At 37.7% G+C, this 24,200-nt stretch overlaps 1 protein-coding gene across 1 annotated transcript in view; it reads right to left on the minus strand.

Annotated features, from left to right (window-relative positions):
- zmat4a (zinc finger, matrin-type 4a) overlaps positions 1-24,200 on the minus strand; it is a 94,405-nt gene that overhangs the window by 49,305 nt on the left and 20,900 nt on the right. Inside the window, 2 exon segments of the mRNA XM_057360542.1 lie at positions 4,324-4,480; positions 11,723-11,812. Of these exon segments, the coding sequence (XP_057216525.1) occupies positions 4,324-4,480; positions 11,723-11,812 (247 nt within the window).

Below are 24,200 nucleotides of genomic sequence, written 5' to 3' on the forward strand. Positions count from 1 at the left end.
TATTCTACAAAAATGAAAGGCAAAACATGACATTGGAAATTATATTATAAATGATGGGTGTAAAACTGAAAATCTGCAAAGCTTTCTGTGAAAATCTCTGGCAAAAGCTGCACTGCCATTTTAAGATTTGCACTGCAACATTTGGTTAATAGAAGTAAAAAAGGAAGTTCTGTCTCTTGGAGAACTGTAATGCAAATCCTTTAAACCTAAAGCAAAATTTGAGTTCAGTTAACAAACTTCTGAATAAACTCATTGGTTTTACTCATATCTCATACAAGAGCACTGTAAACAGCTTTAACTGGCAGAAAATGACACAGACTTCAGAAAGTGAACTTCACATGCAGTCTTATCCTAATGCAATGGATGTATGAAAGATTCAGTTTTTGGATCAACCAGAAAAGGATCAAAGGCTTTTCTCTTTTTAAATCCTTGCAGTTATCCGCTTTCCTCTCTGAAAAGTCTTTACTGGAATTACGATTTCCTTACCACTGAATCTCATCCTGTATCCTTCATTTATAAGCCTGCGCATTTTTGATGCAGCAGATATTTAGTGTTTATAACAGAAAAAAAGTCTTAACAAGAAATTATATTTTACATTAAACAAATACAGAGAACTTGACTGCTCTCATAGGTGGAATAATTGTGTAACTTGAAAATGACAGTTTCTGTAAAATGCTTTATCTGGTTCACACCTATACAAAGTTGAATTAACCAGAGGCACAAAAAATAATAATTTACTGTAGTAACAGGAAGCAATTACACAGGAGGCTGGACCTGACTGCAAACCACACTGCTGAGTAATTTGATCAGATGGATGTAGCAGCCTCAAATGTCATGTATAAATGAACAAATGTACATGTAGGTCAATACATGCAGTCCTCCGGTGGTTTCCCATTTGTCTTACTGAATACAGAAAAGTTAGGGAAGGGGAGGGGATGTCTTGTGTTATTGGCTGATGTCAGCCAGAAACAACAGTGTTTCCCAGGAGACGAGAGGGGCACAGAGCAGCCGCTTCAATTCTCAGTGTTGGGCAGAAATCAGTAAGTGTGGCCTGTGAATGGCCTGGTTTTATCCTTTACGCAGACTGTGGTGGACCCAATCGGATCACAAGCCTTTAGAGAATAAATGTTCTCTTATTAAGTCCAGTTCACACCAAGGGTGATAACTATGAAGTTTTAAAAATCGCTCAAAATCGTTCAGAGAACAGCACTGTCTACAACAATAATGATAACAATACAAAAAGGAACAACATCGTTGGTATCACTTTCAGACTGATTTGTTCCAGCTGATGAGCGAAAAAATTTCGACGACCAATAAAATCTATTTAAATTTAAAGGCTTGTGCATTTAAAATATCATACAGCAGCGCACGGGCTTAGACTAAACATATGTTATTGTCCATTGGTGTGGATGCTAATATAATTATTATGATTATAGTTATCACACCTTAAAGCAACAATGAGCCGTTTTGGTGTATGGTTACCCCATGTGGTTGATAAGCGCAATTGTCTGATACGCGTGTCGTAAATACTGTCGCAAAGTTTCCCCGTTGTCAGCTCAATACACGTGAATTTGTTTACAAAGCTGATGTAACCGGCGTACGTGGACAACTGGTCTGCAACTACGGAATCTGCACATTTTTACCACAAAACGTTTATTGTGGTTTGGTAGTCTTTGTTTACATGCATTACACAAATTCGTGATGAGAAAGAAACAACATGTTAGCTATCGACACCGGGGCAACAAAATATTATCTCTCAGCTACCTTACGGTTATAAATTGTGAACTGGTGGTGCGCCAGTGAACAACCTGAACACATCCTAATAACAAATAAGCTCAAAAGTACAGGAGTGTAAGAAAAATGTACATATAACACTTACAAATCCAGTAGCAGGACCGCTAGGTCTCCATCAGTTTTGCAACCCGTTGCGTCTTTCAGCACGTGCCACCGAGTGTAAGCCCGTCCGATATTGATTCGTGATCAGGCTAGTGTCCGATCACTCTCTCTCTTTCTTTTCTTCGCTTCCTCCGACAACACCCTCTTTGTTTTTTGTAGGCTCTGCCATGGTGATGGTTTGGAGACTTGCGTTGAACTAGAATTGTCTTATTGTTAGATGTTGGATAACTTCAACAAGGCTATGAGTAAAACGTGACGTAAAGCAGGTGATGGGCGGGGCTTGGGATCCTACCCGCAAACCAAAGTTACAAGTGTGATTTCAGCTGATAGAGGGCTGCTTAGGTAGAAGCGGCAGTAAAATTAGTCCAGTTAAGAGTTGTCCTACCACTAAATTAATTTTAGAGACATTATTTTAAGGTCGCCACAACCCACATAACGCTCAACATGTTTTAAGACCTCCCGGCGTCTTCGGAAAACCAATAAAGATATTTTAGGTGACATCCGAGAGATTTCCAGGCCTTCTCATAGGCATCATGGTTATAGTTGTTGTCAAGGTCCAGAAAAGTACTAAAGACATCGTTAAATTGGTCCATCCGCTCAAAGTGGCTCAATTGAATATTTTTAAAGAGACGACAATACTTTATGTTTGAAAAACAAACCAAAATAACGACTTTAATCGATATATTCTCTTCTGTCTTGTCAGTCTATGGTGCACGTTCACGAGAGCACTTCGGCGCATGCGCATTCGGTTTGTACGGTTGGGCAAAAATGTGCAAATTTTCCTCGAAAATCGAAATCATCAGACATTTTGCGAAGATCAGCTTATAAATACAGCGTTCATCTGCTTGTAAACACAGAGTTGAGCTTCCGGGTTGTCAGTAAGAATGCCCGGCGTCTGCCCCCACCGGATGCACATGCGTCGAAGTGCCCTCGATTTTTTATTATATACATAATAAAAAATCTATAATATTATATATTTGTTAAACATTTTGATTCAGTTATAACAATTTACAATATAAAACATAGCACATATTGAATCTAATGCTCACAATGAAACTGACTGTTTCAATCCATACGTCATTAAAACCTCTTTAAACCATCACCTAATATGTGACAATACACCAAGCCTTTTTGGTTAGTTTTAACAAATTTTGCAAAAACGTCATCAACTTGTTTAAAGTTTGCCCACAGATTGTCAGGGCATTGAAAAGCTCAGTGGGTTTAAAGAGTACTCCTCTCTGCTCAGTTAAGCCTGGTCTGAGCTAGTCTCTCTCAGTATGTCACATGTCAGACGGATTGATGGTCTGCCTCCATCCCCTCGGAGTGGGACACAAGCCTCGTCTGTCTCTAGCCATCAGATGCAGATGGCATAGCTAATGATGGCATCAGTCAGTGACAGGAAACATGGGAGAAACAAGCAGAGAAAGAGAGTGCGCTGAAGGAAAAACAAGAATACAGTGGCAATTCATTTTAAGCACAGCTACATACTGTAGCATTAAACGCGAAATCTGATTATTCGAAAACTGAACCTCATTACCCTAATATGCTTCATGGGGTTGATTATTACCAATGTCAGCACTGTTTAACTGGTCCAGTGGAAAAGAATGTACACTGCTCTACTTCTCCCTCCGCCAAACTGCCATGTATGCCCATTACATCTTATCAACTTGACGTTGATGGTGGGCAATCTGTGTTTCCATCTCAAGCGTTAGAATTGTGTAATTGATCTTAAACACTGCTCATGTTGTGGTGGACCTTCTAACTATCCCATATGTGGCGCAGCTGTCCGGGGAAGACTGTAATTAATAAACGCCAGGCACAGCCAGTAGGAGAGCTGGTGACTAATGCATGTTGAAAAGAACCGAATCTCTCTCCCTGACTGAAATCAAAGCAAAACTCGGAGCCTCTTGCTATATACACTTTCATTTCCTTTGTGTATCCTTCCTTTGTGTATCCTTTCGCTCATACACAGTAAGCCTGTATCCCCAAGTGTTTCCTGCTCATGTTACAGACATAATGCAAGAGACACAAACATAAATACGGCGTGTGATGACAGTCACATTTCCAGTTGGCTGCTTCTGTAAAGCTCCTAACGTATCAGACAGATAGACAGACAGACAGACAAACAAACACACACACACACACACACACACACACACACACACACACACGCACACACACACGCACACACACATGCACACACACACTCTCTCTCTCTTCAGCCTTATTTTTAGGTCAATTACCCCTGTAGGCAAGCAAGCGGTGAGCGCTGATGTGCTATTTCAAACGCATGTTCGTATCCTCCAGCCACACACCGCTGGTGGGACATACTGCACACAGCCCACACTGACAGAACTCCTGTAATACAGACACTCTTCCAGACAGATGCACAGAACCATTTTAAGTTTACGTGTGTGACAGACTTACCTTTGGCTGTTATGGCAGGCTGTTCCCCCAGCAGAAGTTTGAGTCTCTTGGCATGAATCTTGCCTTGATAATGAGACTGAGCTACCACCGCCGAAGTGAAGGACATGTTACACAGTGTACAGCATTTGTTCTTATCCACGTCTCCGTCGTCGCTACCCTGCAACACACCAGACGCATTTGATGCGGTCAGAAGGTCGGCAGGAGCAAGTGTATAAGAATGAGACGTGAAATCAAGAGCTTGGAATGCTTAACGTTATAAGCTGTGCAATACCCATAATGCGGCTAACTTTGGGGTCAAACCCACCTAGCAATGCATCAGGTTAAATGTGCAGTGAATGTAACCGCTGAAGAATGAGAGCAAGTGCAAATGTCTCTGGGAATTGCTTATGTGGTTCCCGGTGGGATGCAAATAGGGTGATTTAACTGTAATAGGGCCAGTTTGATTGAGCCACCACAGACGGAAAGCGAGGACCCATCAGCCTCCATCTGTACGGCCTGCCGTGAGATATATTATATATTTTACACCAGCTGTGGAAACCGTGGATCCATTTCACACGACTGCTTTCATTTTCCCAGCAGCATATGCCTGCTTGGGATGGGACTTTAATAAAATCACTTCACAAACTGAATGATGGCCTTCATTATACCCCTGCAGCACCCCTGAAGCCTGATGTGGCTTTTGCATGCATTCAAAATTGTATCTTTGATAACTAATGCACATAAACCTTAAACTCGTGTTTTTATGGTTGCAGAAATAATATAAGCATGTCTAAATTTGGTCAGTTTTAGACATTACATCTTGGTCTAGTCACACCTTTTACAAGTCATCAAAAATTCATGTTGCTTGAAATTAAATAAAAATGCTAACTGAACCCCATGTGTTCAATTCAGTTGGAAAGTTTATTAAAAATAAATTATGTGGTATAGTCAGGATTTGAAACCAAGCCCCCTTGCATGCCAAAAAAATCATTTATATGTATTAGAAAAAAGACAAACTACTTTTGTCATCGAACCTAGGACAACAATTGAGTCAGGCCACTTCCCCCTCCAAAAAAAGTACAGGCACAGCAACCCTGGAATTAAGATGTTTCCTTTTCATCCTTTTCTGTCTCTTCATCCTCTCGCTTTTTCTTTTGCCTAAAACACTGTAATTTTCTTAAGCTTCCACTGTTGGTCTTTGGCCTTGCTTATATGTTCCTTACAGGCGTCATAGCTGTTAAATGTATTTACAGAGAAAAACTTTATATTGATAGCAATCAAAACAGCAGTTGCCCTTCAGCTCAGTTTTTGTCAGATATGAATAAAACAGGGACCTTATTTGCATACATTTTCCAGCAATTTTGTCTCATTTCCACACGAAGACTTGGACAATGAGAAGGGTAAGCCGATATGAAATGTGTAGTGCAAGCGGACTTAAGTTTTGCTTACAGGCATTCTTACACACACGTATGCACTGTAGCATGCAAACAACACACACGTGTGAAACGCAATTCTCTTAAATTATAGAGCCGAAGCAACTATTACAATGCGCTTGACACTGAAGAAGCACAATTGGACAAGGAGGCAGATTACAGCAATAATGGTCATCATGATAGTCATAGTCTGAAGAAATGCTTTACTATTTCTAAGAGGCACAGATGCCTTGCACACGTTTCTGTAACCTTACAGTTTGTACACTGTACATACAGTTATATGCATTACCTCTTCACCTGCTCTAAAAAGTTGTATCACCCACACAAGCACTGAATGTATTTGTTGGTCATAGTCTTGCAATGACATTGACTGTTATACAGTAAAATGAAATCGCTGCCAAAAGCAAAAACGGGGTGACACTCTATTGAAAGCAACTCGGAGTTTGCACAGCGTTATTGACTGTCAGCTGCAGGGCATGAATAGCCACCATGTTTGCTTAGCAAAAAATCTTTTAATAGTTCAAGTTTTGTCCGTGGTAGGTTTGGAAAAGTACAGTATGAAAGTAGGACAGATTTTCAAGATTTTAATATTCCTTTTGTTTTTTTAAATGATTAATCTTAAAGGTCCAGTGTATGAAATTTAGCGACATCTAGCGGTGAGGTTGTGAATAGCAACCAACGGCTCACTCCACTGCTCCCCCCTCCCTTTTGAAGCACTACGGTGGCTGACACAGAACAAAGTTGTCCTCTTTGCCGAAGGAGGTAACGTGTTTACGAATTGCGCTCTGTAGAGCAGTGTAACGATGAGTAATCCAGGCAGAGAAGCTTTTCCAAGTGCAGTGTATATTTAATGAATAAAATACAAGATAAAACAAACCAAGGTAATCCACAGAACGAAGGCGGCACAAAAACAAAGCATGAAACAAAGACCGACACCAAACAAAGGAAACACTAGGGCTTAAATGCATAGAAGATAACAAGATAACAAGATACACCTGGAGGAACTAATTAACACTAAAAACTGCAAAGGACTACAAAACATGGCACAGAACAGGAAGTAACAGAAAAGTTCACCAACACAGGGGAAACACGGACTGGGATCGTGACAAGGAATTGCAGTGTATGTAGACCAAAAATAGCTCATTCTGAGGTAATAAAAACATAACGCTTTATTATGTAAGGTCTTTATACACCTCTGACATAGTTATGTATATTATATTGCATTTCTGTCAATAGATCCTCCAAAAAATTACACACAACACCTTTAAAGCAGTAGTTTACCCAAAGTAAAAAAATTGTCAGTTACTCACCCCCATATTTATTATCTCTAATATGACTTTCTCTTTACTTTGGTCTTACAGAAAGCTACAAAGGGTTTAGAAAAAGTAGCACATGAGTTTTATTGATTAATTGTATGATGTTTTATGATGCCATTTTTGTTCTTCTTGAACCTTGAGCTTCTAGTCACCATCTTCTTTCACTGTTTGGAAGAGAACAACATCAACATTTTCCCACAGTTTCATGAAATAGAAAAAGTCATAAAGGTTTGGAATGATGAAGGGAAGCGTAAATGATGAACGAATTGTTATTTTTGGGAGGCCTATCCCTTTATAACAGATCTTTCATCAAATCAATGCATTTATTCAGGCATCAAATGCAGTATGTAGAGCAAAGGCTACAAAAAGTGCGTGTATTAATAGCATTTCTCACAAGAAAAATGACATTCCCTTTTTTCATGCAAAAAGGCAAAATAAAACTCATGACTCAGCTGTTACCCTGCAGATTTAATCTCCATTTTGATTCTTCAGATATACAGTATATGGCTCACCTTTTCTAAAACTATGTGGAAAGCTGAAGATAATTGCATTTTTTTTTCCCGCAATCTAAATATGCAGCAACACTGCAATTCACAGCTTGTCACTTAGAAAGATGCATTACTCTTCAGCAAAATGGTTTCGTGTCTACATCATTCATGCGATAAAGTAATCTCTTTTTGTATCTGGTAGCGGTAAATTCACTTTTTATCAACACAAAACAGGGAATCTACCACAGCGCTTTTCTATCATAACAATATTAGCACACCAAGAATAGCTGTGAATAATCAGGGTATACAGTAAAAACAAATATACAGCATAAAAGCTCCATTTAGTCTCATGAATGAAAAAAGAGCAACCTCTGAGAAATAGGACTGCGCTATTTTCTAAAGTCAATCCAAAGAGGCAAATGACTGTGAGTTGTCAAACTAAGCAATGGCACAGACAGAAGTGTTAAGAGTCTGGCAGGTTTATCAGGCCTGTGATGGAATAATCAGGAAGTTGATAACCATCTGATTGGAACAGCAGAACCGGCCCGTGGGAAGGAGGTGCTGAATCTGGAATTGCTGTACAAACACCAAGAGGAGTGAAAGAGATACAGACGCTGACACAGTGGATCAGTTGAGTTGCAGAAGATACAAAATGTGCACGTCTTTTTATACACTTTATTCATACAATTCACTCAGTAACACTTCCATTAACACATAAGAGATTTATAAAAATTAACATATCTAACATGAACTAACAATGAAACAATATATTTTTGCAGCTTGTTTGAAATTTTGATAACGTTAATGTTGGTCAAAATGAGTACAATTGTTATTTGTAATATTAACAGACATAACTCATTAATCAATGCTAAAATAAAATTAACTAAAGTAAAAAAATGCTGTAGAAATATTTATATGTACTGTTAGAACACAAAAAAAATATTTTGAAGAAAGTTGGTAACTGAACAGTACTGGCACCCATTCACTTTTATTGTATGGCGACAAAACCAATGCAAGTGAATGGGGGCCAGTTAACAACATTCTTCCAAATATGTTCTTTTGTGTTCTGCGGAAGAAAGAAAGTCATAAAGGTTTGAAATGACAACAGGGTTGCCTTTTGTTTTCTGTTTCTGTTTTAGCTTCACTAAATGCACTAAAGACATTAGTCTACATTTTCATTTATTCATTTAGCAGACACCAAAGCGATTTACAGTTGATGAATACAATTCATCTTAAGAAGTGCCAGAAATACAAACTACAAAGTTTCAGACACAATGTTCAGATAGTATAAATCGGAGGATAGCAGAGTCAGTTCTTTAAAATACTTCTAAATATGTGTGAAAATCTTTATGATCAGTATCAGTACCCTCACATTAATATGGAATCATAAAACATATTTGTGGTGTCAAAAACACAAGCAGCAGTACCTCTCTTTCCAAGTTTCTTTTTTCTTTCTTTAAATAGTATGGATAGTCTAACAATGCAGAAGAATAAAAAGAAACATAATACTATAGTAAGTATAAAGCGTGGGCCGATGTCATACTCTCATGTGAAAATTCCACACTTAGTCACTGATCTGTCATTAACGGAGTGAAACGAAGACCTGAAGAAAAGCTCAAGTTCCAGCTCACTTTCTTCACTCTACTTTCTCGCTGGTTCTTCATTTGTGCCCCGCCTGCCCTCCTCCCCCTGGAAACACGAGTCCCGGCAGGGGTTGGTTTAATCACCGCTAATTAAACAGGAGCAAGTATCCGATGGGCTATTCGATCATTGCAGGAGTTGTCTCAGCCTGCTAATTGTATCTTCCGCAATGGCCCACGTATTGAGTTACAGTGTTGGAGACTTGGGGAGAGATTTTTCAAGTGTCCTTAGGGGACCATGTAGCTATTAGTAGCAGTTGCAGACAGCTGATTTGTGTTAAACAGATAGATGTGGCCAGTGATCTCCTGTACAATCGGCTGCTGTTTAATTAGCCGTTGAAGGAGCAGAGGACAGCCGGTTAAAACTTGGCTGCTCACTGACTCTTGGTGCAGGTATAGATTTAGCATCTTCAGAGTGCTCTAGGGCTAGTTCCCCAACACAAAAAGAAAATGAATGACAGCATTTGGTTTTAGTACTTACTGATGGGTGCCGTTAGGATAGTTGACAGTATAATAAAATAATTCATATAATAATTAGGTTTTAGGCTGTCTATAAGTCAATTTATTGTGAATAATGTTAAAATATAAGGAGGGTCTTGTATCACACTGAAAGGGCATATTTCGCGATAACAGCCGGCTGCTTGTACATTACACGGCTACTTGCCACATGAGAAAAAACTGGACATGTGAATTTGAAATATTTTTTAGCTCATTTTTACCGAATGCTGACCTTCTGCGAGGAAAAGCAGATTACTTTTGGTTTTAAGGTAAGAAACGACGTTCAGATGTCACGAACAAGCAATGTGGTTTAATCATTTTTAAATATACTATCATATATGTTATTAAAAGATACATTTACATTTAATTTGTCAAAAAAAGTCAAAATTCCAACGAGCCGTGTAATAAGAGCTCCTAAAGTACAACTTGAGGAAAATGAGAGTGTAAATAAAATACATTTGATTTTGTTTTGAAATCTAAACCATGACAATATCTGAAAGCAGAACACAACAACAGCCATGTACAGTACAGCTCATTGATCTATAAATACCAGAAAAGGTAATGTAGTGGAAAAATAATTGCTTTCAGTTCCACTCCACTCCCTTGGTTCCACTATGAAAATTGCTGATTCTGAGGACTGTCAACCTCCTGACTCCTGAGCTTCCCTCTATCACATTATGTGTTAATGACAGAGAAAAGGTAATCATAAAAATTCTAGATCTTGCACTATTTTGTTTCAGGGGATTAATTTTAGTTTGTACATTAACTGATAAATGATAAAAGAGCCTAAGAGGATTATTTAAATGAAGATGATTTAGCATAATTCAAACTTCATTATTTCAAACCAAACGTATTTGACACAAGAGCAATAAGTGCTTGCCTGTCATCAGACAATTTCATAAACATCAAGATTAGAAAGAGACGGGAGACATGAGCACATCCAGTCTCCGTGATCCATCACAGTTTTAAAATGATTTCTTGGCCCATTTTTTACAAGCCAAGTCCATATTTCTACCTCATTAAAATCATCTTCAGTAGGTAATGGCTCATTAAAATCACAGCGTCCAGTCTATATGACTAAAAAGCCTATTGACTGATAGAAGACAGATGCAGATCAATGACCGCTTGGATGTCTTTTGGTTGTTGCCATTGATCTGACAAAGTACACTGCTAAGTTCACTCCAAAAATTCAAAAAGAACTGCAGTCTTTTGAAATCTGCCTATGTTACCCAACACAATAAACATACCAATTGCTTTTATTATACCGTAACTGTTTTTCTCTGATAAGCATACAGCTGCCTCTGTCACAATGTCAATAGCATGTCTAATGATGTATACAATTACTGTATATCAATACAACAGACCAAATTAAATATAATTTCATTCTGACTGTATCCCATAGCTGCTGGCTACAATTTCTCATCATCTGACTCTCACATAAAAAACTTACATGAGCTTTTGGCGTCCTGCAGTGTGAGGTTTGCCGGTCTGTTTAGCAGTAACATCTGTACAAACCACAGGCATCATAGACCATCTCAGCACAAAAAAGGCTGATCCAACAACATTCACACAAACTCGTGATTGTGAGTTTCTTTCATTGTTTGAATGGTCCATCAAACGTGGCTATAAGGCAGAAGTCTGTTTTGTCCCACTGAGGGAAGTAGAGCAGACAGACCATCATCTCAGCTAGACTCGTTTCAAAAGATGTCTGAAGTTCAGAGTTAAGTTAGATTCGAAAAGTTTCATAGTGAACAACAAAAAACAGCTGATAAAAAGCTAAACTGACAGGCCATGACTCTAGGGTCTCCTCTACATTTACCCACAAATAGGACAATGGTCACTATAACTATTCACTGTGTGGACAGACCGAGATCAATAGCTGTAAAAGCCCATTAACAGAAAAGACTCACCACCCGATCATTGAAAGAGTGCAAAAGGTTTGACAGCAGCTATTATGTGATGTATGCTGTGATATTGCCTGCATAGGCATTTAAGAACACATCAGAGAGGTGTCATTTGTAAAACATAAAGGATGGGACACTCACATCATCTGTTCTGAGCTTCTTAGCCGGGCATCCTCCATCCACTGGGTGTAACATGTAATACAAACGCACCTTGTTTGCATGTTTTCGACTCTGAAAGGGAAGAACAGAGAAAAAATATGATTTAGCTTAAAATATAAGGAATTCATTAAACTGGTAAACAAGCATTGTACTGAAAACTGCTGGCAGGATTCAGAGCAGAACCAAAATAAACATCACACCAGTCCTCAGGTCTTTAATTTACCAAATTTATAGTAACCTGCTTAGAAACCTACAGGGCTGAAGTTTCCTAAAACTATTAAAACATTTCTGTTAATTTAAGTCAAATAAAATATCTACCTAAAAGTTGTTTGGAAAACTTAATAAACTAAACAAAAGTAGAAACAATAAATAAATGAATTGATTTAATTTAATTCAAATTAATTAACGTAAAATATATAAAAAATAAACAAAAAATAAATAAGAAATAAAAATAAATTCATCTTATACAGTATAGTAACATAAACAAATAACAAAAGCACATAACAAAACTGCAATAAATGTAACTAAAACATTAAAAAATTAAAAATATAAAAGTAAAAGCCAATTCAAAGTCTTTGCAAAACTACACTGAAAACACAACTATAATAACTCTGTATGTGTTGTATTTTCTTTTTATTCATTTTAATCATATTTTAAACTAATATTTCTCCATTGTCTTTGCTACACATTTATAATGTTTATAAATGATTTTACAATTGACTTTTACATTTATTTATATTTGCCTCTTATATGCCTAAAAGCAAATCAAATGCAAACATTACAAGAACAATGTGGTAAATTAAAATTGACTTGTAATTAAATTTAAGGGCTATGAAAGTTATATTTAACTTAAAGTTCAAAAATGTATATTTAGAAATTGTTTACATGATCATGTCACATGTGGATATAATCATTATAAAGAAAAATAAATAACAAACATTGGGAATAAAAAGATAATTATATTTTTTAGTTAAAAATAAAATGGCACAATAAAGACGAGAACTGTAGTAACTGTAGCTTGAGGGAGAACTGAACAGGAGAATGGCAGCAAAGTGGAAGAGCCCATCTTATGCACAGGCCAATAAATAATTACTGCAGCTGACGCTAAGTGAGTGCGAAGCCACCAAGCCATCAATTTATTGGCTTTGACGCGTGACTTTCAGAGAGCGGGCTAAATCAATTCACCCCTCAGTTTACCTGAAAATTATGTTGTTTGACAAGAAAGTAATTGAACTTCACCCTCAACACAGAAGGCAAGAATCAAAGGGCGGATATGTGGGCCAGTGAGTGACACTGGGAAAACGTACAATATAACACACTCATTTCCTTTTAAAGGACTGAAAGATTTTCTGAACACATGGACCTGGATGAACTCTATACCTTGTTGACTACAGATGAATATGGCTGTAAAATGTAATCTGTCACCTGGAGTTTGAGGACTAGGTCCTCATATATTTTCCTTCAACAGAGGTAATATGGAAGATGACAGAAAGAGAGAGATCACCAGAGACAGGCGGAGAGTGGAACTCAAAGTTATTGAGACTGACAGACACTAGGAAGATATGAAATAATCACTTGATGCCACTTGAGCACCTTGGGAGCTCGGATATACATAAATCTAGATTTTCCTTCAACCTGGCAACAATTTTCTCTCAGTTTCACCATCAGACAATAAAGATGCAAAAAAAAACTTGTCAGAATTGAACCCGAGCTCAATCCTCAGGCACAATCTTCCCACAACCTGATTTATGTCTAACAGAAAATTATTTTGAAAAGGTGCAGAATTCCAAAAGTATAAAATGTATTAATAAATGAAACTATGATGGGACATTTGGGACATTTACTAAAAATACAGCTTGAGCACAGTTGTTGCATAGATTTGTTGAATATCCATAAATGTAAATCTTTGATTTCATAATTCATAATAAGCTCGATTATTAATTTATTTCAAGCTTAAAATACATGAAAAGGAAGTTTATTTTGAAAAGGCAATATTATATATCTGACACTACACCCTTAAAAAAGGTGCTTCAAAAGGTTTTTCTATGCCATAAAAGAACCTTTTGGTTCCATAAAAAACCTTTAAAGGGGTCATATGGTGCGAATAAGTGTTTTTCTGTGTCTTTGGTGTGTTATAAGTTGCCCATGCATGTATTAGACACGTAAAATTGCAAAAATTAAAGTGTCGGAACAAAAGATGCATTCTATCTAAAAATCTAAGCAAAATGCGATATCCGCCGTGTTATTCAGTCATGTTTTCTCCCTTTCTTTCCAAACCGCAATATACGCCAGTCTCACTTCTCTGCAGAATGCGATATATCAACCAATCACAGCACACCATTCCACGCATTGTAAACGGTAATGGCGGCACTCTGAATACAGTCGGCATCCTAGTTTCCCTGATCTACTTTGTACTTTGTGCTCAACAAACAAACAAAAAAATGAATAATTTTGACGGCATTGATGAACCTGTGCTGGTTTCTGCGGTGGGGAAGAAACGTAAACCATAGAAATCAAATTATTTACGTGAGGAGATTAAGAAGATGAGGCACTAATTTATAGCATTAAAAAAATGACCCATTGAATTCATTTTAGGAGCGATGACTGATAGAATGTATTTTTATTCCAGTGCCTGTATGTAAGACTATAGCGTTTTGGAAACAAACTCTTCATATGCAAGTAAGGTGGGCGTACCTGTCAGCACAATTGCTTTGGAACCTGATGTTCCTAATATGGTAAGATGCGTTACATTTCTGTCACACGCTTGCAGTATTCGACCAATCACTACGCAGTGGTTAAACGGCCAATCGTAGCACACCTCGCTTTTCAGAGCAATGAGCTTTGTAAAAAAATCTGCGTGTTTCACAGAGAGGTGGGGCAAAGAGGAGATACAAACATGCACGGTATGTGGAAAATACAGCGTTTTTGAACCTTGAATCGTGTATACACATTGGATTACATCTAAAACAAACAATAATATTCATTTTAACCGTGTCATATGACCCTGTGACAAGCAGAGCGGGACGACGGCCGTGAGGGAACGGCGCGAGGCCGGTGACACGAGTGATAATGAGAGAACTTCTCTTGTCCTTGTCCTTATGCTTACGGAGGTCCTCCGTGAGAGATGCGAGACCGGTGCAACGCGCAGCTTCATTCGCGTCACCAGCCGCCTCGCGTCGTTCCCTCATGGCCCTCATCCCGCTCTGCTTGTCACAGACCCCTTTTACATCTAAAGAGCCTTTCTGTTTCACAAAAGGTGAAAAAAAGTAAGAAAGAGATGGTTATTTAAAGAACCTTTGACTGAATGGTTCTTCGTGGAACCAAAAATTTTAAGCACCTTTATTTTTAAGGGTGTAACTTAAGTAAAATCTCAAAATTTCTGCAATTCTGAAATAACTGCAAATATCAATCACGAAAATGATAATAATAATTATTAATAATTCGTTACATTTATATAGCGCTTTTCTAGACACTCAAAGCGCTTTGGCATGGAAGGGGATCTCCTCAACCACCACCAATGTGCAGCATCCACCTGGATGATGATGTATCACAAAAGTCAAGTAAAGCATATCTTGCAGAAACGTTTAGTTTCACAATCTCATTTTATAGGGCCACTTCTCTACTGTCTTTCAATTCCTCCTCAGCAACCGAAGAACGGAATGGCACTTACAGGCGAATTTGACCCGTAGTGTACTATTAAGTACTCTAGACTCCTTGTGGGAGTCTTGGGGATGGTAATTTCATGGAGATAGACAAAACCAGTCTCAATGGGTATAAGGTACATTTAGAATAGCTTAGGGTTGTTGATCTGCCAAAGCAATAGATTTTGAAGTCCACAATGTAGCTCTGAGCCAAAAGCACATGATGTTCCAAACCTTACCATCATTTAGCCCGAGGAAAACATCAAGCTCTACTCATGGATACTCACAGGGGGAAAATAACTGCCACATACAGAAAGCTATCAAGAGTCATTACTGTAAAGGGACCCACACTTCACTAGTTAGGGACTGTTTGCTAAGATGTGCTTCCTTCAGGGTTTGTGTTTTTATATCGAAAGTGAGTTGAAGAGCAGATGATCTTCTCAGTATAGTCAGAATCTGATTCAGTTTTACAAGCAAAATTGCCTTTCCTTTCCTAACCAGTGTTGTTTACACTATGTAGTGATGATGCTGCACTTTCTATAAAAGTGGGCAGTCGTGGCCTAATGGTTAGAGAGTCGGACTCGTGACCAGAAGGATTCTCATGACCGGCGGGTAACGACTGAGGTGCCCTTGAGCAAGTCACCTTGCTCCCCAGGCGCTGGAGTGATAGCTGCCCACTGCTCTGGATGTACGTGTGTTCACTACTCTCTGGATGGGTTAAATGCAGAGGTCACATTTCGGGTATGGGTCACCATATCTGACAGATAGGTCACTTTCACTATAAGGCTTTGATGCTCATTTACCTTCAGTATATGATCACCTGCAGTGCAGCCTTTAATGGATTCATCAGGGACCAAGCAGACCCGACAGCGGGTGCCAAAAGGAAGCAGAAACTAAAACCAGTTGCAAACTGTTTGGCGAGCTGCAAACTGTTCACTTCCATGCCGAGAGGCATTTTTGAGAAGCTCCAACAACAAGTGAACACTGATATGACTTTTGTAAGCTGAAAACTTAATTAAGCAAGGCACTACTTTTTGAAAGGACATTCAATTCTGCTTTGTAATATTTGTATCTGTAAGTATATTTGAGCTAAAACTTGCATTAATGCACACTTTGCTTCCGTCGTGACTCCTAGAAGTTACCAACTGTGCTAATGACAATGGACATTTTTTGTGAAATATAATTTAATCAAGTCAGGACATATCAAGAAAACAAATCTAAAAATTAAATAAAAATACCACAAAACCTACATAATCCCGCACCGATGTCGGGCTGACAAAGGCAAAACCCAGAAACTATCAATCACTGAGAAAATGACTTTTCTTTGCATTTTAGCTAAACTCTTCTATCACAGGACAGATCATAATCGGTTATAACTCAATGTTGGCAAAATGGTTTTCCTTTGCACAGCAGTAGACTTCTGATGATTATGCCAGACACAAGAATGTATAAAGTAGTTAAAATCCTAATAATGGTACTTATAAATTAAATGTACAGTTATAAATTGTATTTACTTGTTCGCATCAGATAGATTTGAATATTAACATGCTACAGATCCAATGTATATTTTATATCTAAACACTAGACTTGAGCCCCAGTTTTGGGAGCAGACGCATTCTCATACAATGCCAGCAAACTGAGTGGGTTTTCTGATTTAGGCCAACAACTCCTTGCATGAGCAACTGCACCATGCTGCCTGAAGGATGGTCGTCAACACTCAAAGCACTTCTGCTGATTCCACGCAGAACAAAAACTAGGCCAGACAAATTTATTTGAAAACTTTGTTGGAAAAGTTTTGTCACAATCTCCACTAATTTCCTATTAGAAATTTATGAAGGCATCTCCAACAAGCTTACACACACATTCTAAAGTGAGCGCCTTTTAACAAAGCAATGGTCTAAAAATGGATGTTGTTAATTCAGAGAGTGCATAATTCATTTGAAAGAAATGGATGTGTTGCATAAAATATTTTACGTACAAAATACAAAGTACATTGCAAAATGCATAAAATTACACAGGAATATTTCAACAGCAAGATTAAAAGAAAATTATTTGCTGTGACATTCTTAAATTATTGTGCATGGTGAACTTTCACATAGATCAAAGCGAAGATGTGAATTCATGAGCAATACAGTAGATATAAGTCCTTTATAGATATAAAGGACTCTATTAAATCAAGCACTCTTCAAATACTGTAATGTTTGCATTCTTTTTTCCTTAAAGGCACTCATCCTCATGCTTCACAAGTCCTTTGTTCAGCCCGTTAACACTTTCTTCTTCCAATTTGTTGCATCTCCTCCTCCTTCAAGAGTGAGAAATAAATAAATAACAGCAGAGGTGAGGCTTTATAGCTGCTGTTGCGCCAGAGAATCTTTATGATTATCAAGACATAAAACCAATTTTAAAATGTTATTTAAAAATCTTATATGCTACCCTGAATTATTATTTCTGTCATGATCCTGCCTCACCTTGTCATGTTTTTCTAGTCTTGTGGCAGGATCATGACAGTCCCACATGTTATGTATGGAAGCACATGTTCATTGTTTGTTATGATGGCCATGTGCTCTCCTGTCTAGTCTCTTGAACCCGCCCCCTCGTTTCCTCATCTAGCTTCCCGCCAGTGTTTCATTCCCCACACCTGCCTAGTGTAATTATCCCTTGTTAGATCAGCTATTTAATGCCCCTCTGTTTTCCGTCCTGTGCTGTTCCGTTCAATTTCACCCTTGTATGTATCTCGTGTCCTTGTTTCCTGATCCTTGTTTCTGAAGTGATTTTCTCATGTCTATGCCTTGCCTTGTTTTACCCACTCGTGGGAAGTTTTTTGATTTCAAGTTTTGAAGATCTTTCGTTGTTAAAGTTGCCCCATCGTGGGTTTTTTGTTTGTGTTTAATAAATATATTTTGTTGCTGCCATTCCTTTGTCTGCGCTTGGGTTCTGTCCTCACCAGTCCTGACAATTTCATTGTAGAAACCTTATATGGCAATTGTGAGAATTGAGAACACAGAATAGCATGCATACATAAAACACCTGAACAAGGGCTAAATACAAAAAATACAATGTATCTATTTTATTAAATAGATATCCATTTTTATTTTATTAATCATTTATTTTGAACTGTAAAGTCAATGTTTTAGAATCAGCAGTACATTTTTTGTTGTATTTATTTTTTTCTGCAGCATTACAATTACAACGCATTAAAAATAAAATCATCTGGACTGCCTGTATACTGTAGTATATGTGCTGGAAAGCAATTAGTCAGGTCGGCTGGATAAACATGTTTTGTATGACTGCCTTTGATTTGAGCTCACTATCAAAGAAAAACATTGGTTATATCTACTGACAATGAATTCATTAGACTGTATAACATGAGCTACTTCACCCATAAATGTCGTCTGGCTTTAAAGAAATCCAATTACTTTTGCTTTGTTTCGGAAAAAAATATCCTGAAAGAGGTAATGGGGTGGAAAATCATGCTGATTAGTTGTCCTTGTGCAATCGTTTATTTTTTTATCCTTGTGCACATTTTGTTTAAAACATTTTTTGGACACGTCCTGATTACTGCTATAGGGAGAAGCGTCTTACTGAATACGTCCTCCTTTATACAACATATCAGTTGTTAAGCCAACAAGAACATTCTGTCATAGCCAACCGCAGAGGAGCTAATTGTAGCAGCCAAATATATAGCAACAATTGAAAGGCATTACTGATCCTCGCTTGGCTAATAATAGAGAAGATGTGTTTAAGTAGGCTGTGCTGAATCAAAGTTAGACCTCTCGCAGCTCAGGGGGATTTCAGTTAGACCGCAAAGGTGTGTGAGATATACTGTCACCATTTTTGAGAAATTTCTATGCAGCTCAGCTCTCAAACAAATGTAATTAAATTCATCCCAATTGTTATTCAATTTGATCACAAGAGGAAGCAATTATGTTTAAAGAAACACGGAGAATTAAAAAACAGAGTACCTTACGTTTTAGATTTATATGTCCCACTGATATTAAGCTTTATTACTTAATTAATTTATGTACTGATGACAGACAGAAATATAACAGAAACCCGACCTGGCTGGTTCCTTTTTTTTATTAAAGTTCTTTAGGTCAAATGCATGCAAATATAGATACTAGACATAGAGTTTCCCTAAAACGTCTGTGCCAATAGGGGGTATGTATTGACATCACTTTCCCATGTGAACATGCCGGGATACGCCCCGGGACACGCTCCCTTGAGTGGTAAAACACTCAGCAAAATGGCTGCTTTCAATTGGAGAAACAAAGAAACCGGGACTAAAACGCGCAATTATTTGCTGAAATTACAAGCAGCTGGTGTCACGGATCTCGAGGACAGAAGAACCCAAGCGCAGTCAGATGAGGGGTTAACACAACAGGAATATTTATTAAATAACCAAAAACGAAACAAAAACCCGCGATGGGGTAAACTAAACAAAACAGGAAATTAACAGGACGAAGACTGATTTACACTAAACAACGCTAAACATAACTGGACAAAACTAAACTAAAAACTTAATAAACTTGACAGAGACTTAAAACAGGAACACGAGCATGAAACAACAAGAAAGCTCAGGAGACATGGAAAGTATCGAACGCAATACACCAGCACAAGACAATGAAACATGAGGACATCTTATAGGTTAGACAAACGAAGGATAACGAGCGAGGGCAGGTGGGAAACATTAGACATGGAAGGAAAGCAATACATGAAACGAGAGGGGCAGGGCCAATGACAAGACACTGGAGAGAACACATATTATTGTCAAAAGGACAATAATGGTGTGATCGGCTGATACAAGCTAGGCTCACGTGACCTGCCAGAACTGTGTTTTACCACTCAAGCGGGCGTGTTTCGGCGTGTTCATGTGGGAAAGTGACGACACGTGCATACCCTCTATATCCATTTATTTTGTTATTCAAGTAGCCAGCCATAAACACATCTCTACACAATCCAATGGTACTTGATTTGTGTTTTTGCATGCTAAAACATTTCAGAATGTGTGAAATTGATGTGTTGTGTAACTAATGTCTGTGCGGCACCTACGGATGTCACACTGAAACAGATGTGTGAAAGTCAGAGGTCTTATCAGAAGACACACTGAACAGAAGACACAAGTAGGAGGAAGAAAGGGAGGTTTGTCCTTGAAGACTAATAACATCGCCGTGGCCAATCGTGAAAAAAGAGTCTTTCCGCTCACCACTATGCCTCTCATAAATATGGATTAATTAGAGAATGCTGATTGGAAAAACAAATAAGCTGAGGGTACACACAGAGACGCAAGATAAAAAAAGTTTATTATCACAGATATCGCACCCCATATCTGAATAACAAATTACACCAGGACAAATTCAGATTAAGATACCATGCAAATAGTAGAAGTAAAAAATTAAAGTCTGTTCCTCTAAATACATTTTTTAAAATCTGCCAACTTGATGTCATATCACAGAGACCATAGGAGACAGGTTACCTATGTTGTTTAAAATAACTTCTTTGTGACATATAAAATGAATCTAGTTTAATACAATGTGTTATCAGTCATAATATTCACTGTAATGCCCATTGGGAAGTGACCTGATATTTGATTCTCATACATGCTGTACCAGATGCTTACACTTAACATTAAGAAAATGTTTGCCTGGGGATTAGCAATAACCTTTATCAGACGTATACCTGTGATGTTCTCATAAGTCTTTCATAACACAAAAATATAACTGCGAGCACAGAACGAGCACGTTAAGATTAGCACCATGAGGACTATTAAAAGTAATCCAGTGGAGGAGGTGCTATTCCTGGCCACAATTGTCTTATGCATTAATAATGCCCCTTTTAATACAGCAGCTGTTGAATGGTTCAATTCAAATATCTGAATTCTCTCTTCTTTTCTGTCTTTGATGTTTCAGGGGTGAGGATTAAAAGCTCAACGCAAAGTAAAGTTGTCCCTTCAGCATAATTTCTAAAACCAAGATATAGAGGTTTTGACGTAACCTTCACGCATCACATTCCTAACAGTGACACATTTCTAAAAAGGCATGAAAAATTACTTTCATTAAAAAATTTGACATTAAAATAGTTCTTTACTGCAACAATGTGTCTAATTAGATCAAGCAAATGTCAATTAACTACTTTAAAAAAGTATTAGAAACGATACAAACAAAATCATCATTTGCAAGTCTTTTGCATGTTTCAGCTTATTAATGATGTACTTGAAACATATGCTTGTTTTCAGTTGATATTACATTTTAAAAGCATGTTGTTATTGCTGTTGTCACTAACATACAGTGCCTATGCAAAAGCACCTATTTTTATTGGAAAAAAACTTTTACATAAAAAGTGTTAATTCATTTTAAACTGTCGTTCCATCACATGAATTAAGCCATTGTTCCACAGGTACATTGCGGTGGATTATTTATCTGTACTTGATTCATGTTTTTGCTTTTGTCATTTCCTCCTTCCTTCCTCATCTCCAAACCTTCATTGTTGCTGCTTTTTTGATGTGCACTATAAATATTAACCAAAACAAAAGCAGCGATTTTTGCTGGCCTTCATCCATTTCAAATCCTTCTATGTTCACGACCATTTCTTATCATGTCTGTTAAAATCCATTTGAAGGCTTCTCCTGTCCCTCACTGTTTATATTTCTCTCATTTCAAGGGAATCCCGGTCAGATATTGNCAGTCATAATATTCACTGTAATGCCCATTGGGAAGTGACCTGATATTTGAACAATCTTTAATCTCATACATGCTGTACCAGATGCTTACACTTAACATTAAGAAAATGTTTGCCTGGGGATTAGCAATAACCTTTATCAGACGTATACCTGTGATGTTCTCATAAGTCTTTCATAACACAAAAATATAACTGCGAGCACAGAACGAGCACGTTAAGATTAGCACCATGAGGACTATTAAAAGTAATCCAGTGGAGGAGGTGCTATTCCTGGCCACAATTGTCTTATGCATTAATAATGCCCCTTTTAATACAGCAGCTGTTGAATGGTTCAATTCAAATATCTGAATTCTCTCTTCTTTTCTGTCTTTGATGTTTCAGGGGTGAGGATTAAAAGCTCAACGCAAAGTAAAGTTGTCCCTTCAGCATAATTTCTAAAACCAAGATATAGAGGTTTTGACGTAACCTTCACGCATCACATTCCTAACAGTGACACATTTCTAAAAAGGCATGAAAAATTACTTTCATTAAAAAATTTGACATTAAAATAGTTCTTTACTGCAACAATGTGTCTAATTAGATCAAGCAAATGTCAATTAACTACTTTAAAAAAGTATTAGAAACGATACAAACAAAATCATCATTTGCAAGTCTTTTGCATGTTTCAGCTTATTAATGATGTACTTGAAACATATGCTTGTTTTCAGTTGATATTACATTTTAAAAGCATGTTGTTATTGCTGTTGTCACTAACATACAGTGCCTATGCAAAAGCACCTATTTTTATTGGAAAAAAACTTTTACATAAAAAGTGTTAATTCATTTTAAACTGTCGTTCCATCACATGAATTAAGCCATTGTTCCACAGGTACATTGCGGTGGATTATTTATCTGTACTTGATTCATGTTTTTGCTTTTGTCATTTCCTCCTTCCTTCCTCATCTCCAAACCTTCATTGTTGCTGCTTTTTTGATGTGCACTATAAATATTAACCAAAACAAAAGCAGCGATTTTTGCTGGCCTTCATCCATTTCAAATCCTTCTATGTTCACGACCATTTCTGCTCCGGGGGTACGTGTGTTCACCACTTGCTGTGCGTGTGTTCACTACTCTCTGGATGGGTTAAATGCAGAGGTCACATTTCGTTGCCTTGTACTTGTACATGTGCAATGACAATAAATTGAATCTAAATCTAAATCTAAAATCTAAAAAAAATTTCTTATCATGTCTGTTAAAATCCATTTGAAGGCTTCTCCTGTCCCTCACTGTTTATATTTCTCTCATTTCAAGGGAATCCCGGTCAGATATTGCCCTTTGTAGGCTGGGTTACTCGGTTTGTTCTGTTTGCCTTGCTCGTGTTCATGTCTGTTTGACTCTTGAATATGATTTATCCTTATAGCAGTATTTACATCCAAATGCTTAAAGGAGTCATATTGCACGGATAAAAAAAATATTATTGTTTGTTTTAGATGTAACGCAATGTGTATACACCATTTACAGTTTAAAAAACATTGTATTTTCCACATACCGTGCATCTTTGCCCCGCCTCTCTGAAACACGCTGATTTTTTACAAAGCTCATCGCTCTGAAAAGCGAGATGTGCTATGATTGGCCAGTTCACCAGTGCATAGTGATTGGTCAAATACTGCAAGCATTTCACGTAAATGTAACGCCTCTTACCATATTCGGAACATCAGGTTCCAAAGCAATTGTACTGACAGGAGATACAATGAGATTTACAATTACGCCCACCTTAACTACGTGTAGATTTGGGCGGTTTTAGTCAAATCATGTTACGAAGTTACGTAGATTCACCGGGGTGTCGTTACACGAGGCGTTTCAGGCAAGTCTGGTTGAGCATTCGCTTTTAGATAGAATGCATCTTTTGTTCCCACACTTTCATTTGTGCAATTTTACGTGTCTAATACATGCACGGGCAACTTATAACACACCAAAAACACAGAAAAACACGTACTTCCGCCATATGACCCCTTTAACATCATCTGAATTTCCCAATGTTACAGTGATAAAGACTAAACTTCTTCATTAATCAGACACAGACAGAAGGTTAAATCTAATCAGTAACGTTTTCTGTGGATACCTGAGCTGGCATCTGGGGATCACATGCGGAAGTTCATGAGAGA

The sequence above is a fragment of the Triplophysa rosa genome, linkage group LG2 (assembly GCF_024868665.1).
Source record: "Triplophysa rosa linkage group LG2, Trosa_1v2, whole genome shotgun sequence".
NCBI classification, from domain to species: domain Eukaryota; kingdom Metazoa; phylum Chordata; class Actinopteri; order Cypriniformes; family Nemacheilidae; genus Triplophysa; species Triplophysa rosa.